The sequence below is a fragment of the Saccostrea cucullata genome, unplaced genomic scaffold (assembly GCF_032062105.1).
Source record: "Saccostrea cucullata isolate Sc308-1 unplaced genomic scaffold, CSIRO_AGI_Scuc_v1 ctg8825, whole genome shotgun sequence".
Classification (NCBI taxonomy): Eukaryota; Metazoa; Mollusca; class Bivalvia; order Ostreida; family Ostreidae; genus Saccostrea; species Saccostrea cuccullata.
Window position 1 is genome coordinate 8912 of NW_026926278.1, and position 5366 is coordinate 14277.

At 34.2% G+C, this 5366-nt stretch overlaps 1 protein-coding gene across 1 annotated transcript; it reads right to left on the reverse strand.

Moving 5' to 3' along the window:
- Nucleotides 1-1833: 1833 nt before the first annotated feature.
- Nucleotides 1834-3372, reverse strand: LOC134271263 (cholecystokinin receptor-like). The gene is made up of 2 exons (XM_062753495.1): nt 2949-3372; nt 1834-2671 (listed from the first exon to the last, which is right to left on the reverse strand). The coding sequence occupies exons 1-2, from the start codon at nt 3172-3174 to the stop codon at nt 2190-2192; spliced, it is 708 nt and encodes a 235-aa protein (XP_062609479.1). The 5' UTR covers nt 3175-3372; the 3' UTR covers nt 1834-2189.
- Nucleotides 3373-5366: the final 1994 nt, after the last annotated feature.

Genomic DNA, 5366 nt, shown 5'->3' on the forward strand with positions numbered 1-5366 from the left:
ATCTCATTCTTTTTTTTTTTTTTTTTGCTTTTCATTATGAACAACCTACAGTGAAACCTTCGTAAATCCGGACATTTTTTTTTAAAAAGAATCAACTGCAAATAATCGAAGTACTGAAAAGTATGATACATGCAGCTCAAGATTTTATCAACTACATAAGCTTACTTTACAAAAGCTCTATCTAAAAAGTAAGAAGTAGATATCTGACCACTGGTTTAATTAACTTGGTCGCTTAATAATTATTTGGAAGGGGTAGTAGTGCACTGGGGTTGTGATTGGGTAGTGCCTCAGGTAGTGTAGATTCAAGCCCCCCCAACCCCCCCTCCCCCCCGTAAACTTTTCAATACTGAACTGATATGCACTTTTTCCTGCCATTGTTCTCAGATGAGCGATGTGGCCCATTCGCTTCTTGTTTATCAAATGGTTCGCTCTACAGTATGTATATCTCTGGTCGTCCATCTTATTTTTTTCCAGACGGTGAGCTAATTACATGTGACTACAGCTACTTTCCTGCCATCTCGACTCTTTTTTCAAATGGATGTTACGAGACGAGATAAATTCTACTTGACTGCCAAATTTCTATCAAAACTGCAGGAGAACAAAGAATTTCCATGAAATTCTATTTTTAGTTGCAGTTGACTTGACCAGAGACAAAACTTATTAAAAGGTTTGCGTATGGAAATAATTTCACAAATTTCTATTTAGTTTTCTTTGCATATCCAATCAAACATCGATTAAAACATAAGCAAAGAACTATATGCGGTATCTTGCATATCTTTGCCCCCACAAAATTCATATTTTAAAAATTTCTTGAAATTTGCTGAATTGTATAAATTGTACGAGAAATATAAATTAACAAAACCTCTTATAGTTTCAAAATAGGTGACTAACAATTTTTGTTTTTATGACGTCACAAACTAGACGGACTTTATATTTTTTTCCAGAAAGCGGAAAAAATGGACAAAATTTTAGATACAAAATTTATAGAGCGCAGACCTGCTCAAGAATAATATTTATATATTTCACTGATATTATCATTTTACACACATCAACATATTGAGCCTGCGCAGACCTGCGCTCGGGGACATTTACATTCTCTATCCAAAGTTGTCGTTCCCGCTACCCTCCCACATACACCTCTGTCAACGCTTGTTTTATACGATTCTTAGAAAAATTGTAAAAGATAAAAAGTTGTATTAATAATTGTTTTTAATCACATTTCTTAGCAGAAAACATTATTTATTTTAATTTATTACACCTTAAAAGTATTTTTTAATTAAGACTTTAATTTTTACTCCGCAAAATAGTTCCCTTAAAACTTTGAAGATTAGTCGTTTTGAGGGATTATAGATTTAAAATAAATGATGAATAATCATCTTCATCAATAATTACAATAATTAATTTAAACTTAAAATTTCCACCGTTTAAAATTTGTGCAAGAATCTTGTACAACGAGCGTTGAAGGAGGTGTATGTGGGAGCGTAGTGGGAACGACAACTTTGGATAGAGAATGGGACTTTTACTCAAAATATCGACGTAAAATGTGCTTTTTCCTGTAGAAATCATGGGAATTTTAAATCCACGTCATTGTTATTTCAAATAAATGACGTCATTGCTATAAATGAAAATATTCAGTGTTTTGAAGTTTGCAGAAATTCACCTGTTTTAGAACATGATTATATATTTATCCGTCAAAGTTTGATTTTGGCGGCAAATATTAGTCCTTTCCGAATAAAGTCCTTTTGTCTATGTGTGCTCCTCAGTTGTTGGAGGCGTAGTTAATTTTGGGGAAGATAAGACACATACACCGAACCTTTGCATCAGCTATTCTCGGTTTTAGTATTGCTTTGTTTAAACGTGTACACTGTTCAATTTTCTTATTTTTTCAGGCTATTTTAAGAAAATATATCCTTTTCCTTACAATTTAATGTTTAGGAAAGCCAGTTAATTAGTAAATTTCGTTTTTAAACTATGGTCGATAACAACTGTACTTGTCCAAAAAATTACTGACTACTCTTGTCAATTTTCATCTCTTTATCTAACTATTTGCTCTATTTTAGTTTTAAGTAGATTTTCAGTTATCATTACAGTCTTGACCCAGGATAAATTCGATGATGATGTCTAGTAATATATAGACTGGACGCTCTATTGTCTGTAGACAGGATTTTTTTTTTATCATAATGATGACACTAGTCTATAGACTGAACTTTTGTGTACTCCGTTGAGTGGAATCGAACGGTGGGGGACGAAGTGGCTGTCAAGTTACTCATCTCAGTGTTGGTCGTTAGACGGTTCTGTAAAAAACACTTGAAAACTGATACAAATCCTTTCCTGAAGTTCTTGTTCATAAAACAATATGTTACAGGATGAACAAACGTGGACACATAGGCCAGAAGAAGCATCAGCGACCAGGCAAGATTCGACACGCGACTGTGAATGGATTCGTAGTGAATGATCTTCCAAGTGCTGCAGACGTACAGCGGTGTCCAACAGATAAAATACTCGAGCACAATCACAACCAACATTTTGATGACTCGTCGTCTGCTTGATATACTGTGACGTAGATTAGAATGACGTAAGCTTACGTGGTCACCATTTTTCTGTTGATTTCCTCGAAGAGGCAAGGACACCGATGAGTTATCCGCATCTTTCTTGGACGTACCAGTCCCGTCTGAAACATTAATGAACTTGATTATTTTATCATTTGGCATATTAAGAAATTCATTTTAAATGAACTTTTAAGATAATTCAGATGTATTCATTACAGGAAACTAATATTAAATTTCCTTATGAATGGACTTGATATTCAATAATTATGGTCAGGTACAAGGAAATCAGCACTGCATCCATCTTTTTTATTTGGCCATACAAGTACTAGTAAATGCCACCATTTATGCATGCATGGTCTTTTCTTTAATACATCTTTTCCTTGTAATTTGCAAACCTACCTGCATTGTCATTGACCTGTTGAGTGATATCTGCCCACAATCTAAATGCAATTCTTCCATAAACCAGCGCCATAATGAATAAAGGGATGATAAACAAGATCGCACATAAGGAAACACCGTACACAATTTCAATAGTCCTCATATGTTTTGGCCAAATTTCGCGACAAGCATGGCGGTCTTTGTTTCCAATTTGTATAAGTTTCTGTGAGGCGGCAATTGGTATCATCAAGGTCAAGGCCAGAAGCCATATTCCAAGGATGCACTTATAGGAGTGGGATCGAGTCTGCCACCGACGAGATCGGAGTGGTTCAACAATGGCAAAGTATCTTTCCAGAGAAATCGTGACGATAGTAAAACAACTGACTCCCACAGAGACAGCTGAAAATAAATAAGAACTGTTTGTTTAAAAAGTTCATGATGCAAATAATACGATTCTGCTTTTAGAGAGTGAACATATTTGAATGTGAAAAAAGAGAACAAACATTATACGGAGCAAGGACCACTATCTTCGTAAAAAAAAATCCATGATACGGATTCTAATTAATTAAAAAAACTAATTTTGATCTGCTCCAAGTTTGGTTTTTATTCAGACACGTAGCATTGTTTTTAAAAGAGGCCAGACAAAACAAATGTCTGAGACAAATATCGGGAAAAAATGCCAAGCTAAAGAAAAATTTTTAAAACTCGAAAACCCTATTGGTTGAGAGGGGGTTGGGTTTCAACTCCTTTTACTTTTATTCAAAATGGCCAGTCCCTCCCCTTTCATACAACAGAACTGTACAACATTCTTGTTTTAACAGACTGGTACATATGGATGAAGTGAATGTTATTGTTTTATAGTTATGTTTCCAAAAGTAATAACAATCTTATCAACTTAATAATTATGATCATACGTTTTTAAGCTCTATTAGTAAGAGACAATAAGAGCTCATGCGATAGCAAAGTGTCTTTCGTCCATCCGTCTGTCTGTCAACATTATTTTCAAAATGCTACTCTTCCTACAGTTTAAGGTCAGTAAACATGGTGGATAAATTCAAGTTGTGATGTTGACATGCATGTACATAAAAAAAAACCGATAGGTTGTTCTTTAATTGTATTTTTTGGTTTAATTTATGTCTAGTATAACTAGATTTTTGAGGTCAGGTTAGAAACGTTAATAAAATAGAAATTTACTGATTCTGTGCGGAAGTGAATTACTCCCACATTTACACCATTACGGATATCCTAAGGAGTTGCAACCCCCCCCCCCCCCCCTAAAAAAAAGAAATGGGCAGAAAGCTACATATTGCAGCTAACGAGTAGACTGCACTTAAATGCATAATTGTGTAAATCGGTTTTTGATTTCGATGAATGGCGTCGCTGTGGTTACTAAAAATAGAAATTTCTGTGAAACACTTTGAAGCGCTACTCCTCGTTAAGGAAGCTCTAAACACTAACGGAAACTGTTTTTTGGATAGAAAAATATATCATATATAGATATGCATATTGAGACTTTTTCATTTATTTAGAACATAGGGTACGTGCCTTATTTGTGCAGGAAAAATGTTCAAGGACCAAGAATTATTTGTGAGCAGAAGTCATTGTTGTTTACTTACATTGTGAAAATTAATGAAAATAATTAATTAAATGTCTTACTCTTGGTCTTATATAATGCTAAAAATATTCTAATCTATTATAAATCATGTAATTAACGGTAAATAACAATTTCTTTAATCTTACATCTAAGGGCAGATCACTCTAACTGCATAAAACTACCTAATAATTAGAGCTCTTTAGTGTGCAGTGTTTAAAGCGTCCTTAATAAGTTTTGGTCTGTTTCGATATAACGTACGAGACTTGTAATTCTGTATATAAGTTTTAGATTTCGATGTCTAGTGTCGCCCTGGTTACTAGTAACAGACGTTTCTTTGAAAAAACGTTTCAAATGCTATTCCTCCTACAGTTTTGCTTAGATCTGGGTATAACTTGGCATGCAAGTAGACTAAATCATGATATACCCGGTATGATTCTATTTAGATGAACGCTTTTGCTATGGTTACTAAAATTAGTATTTGAAAAATTAATGCTACTGCTACAGTATTAGTCTGATTGCAATTTTCCCATAAAAAAACTAAATCAAGGATCATTATTCTATGTATTACTGTTGCAAAGATTCAATTACACTGCTACTTTTCTCTCCCTTTGTTATTAGTACAAACAGTAAGAAATACAGTCTCGACAAAGACTTCTGTTTTTTTTACCATGAAATACTGTCGGTGTTATTATCTACGCAGAGTAAATTTAAGAGGAGTTATCTCTGTTTTTATGTCGATCTCCTCTCTGAGAACCTTTTTTTTTTATCTATTCTTAAAACGCACACTCGTGTCCATATGTACGCGGAACGGACCACTCCTCACTGGTAAATATCTCATTTGCATC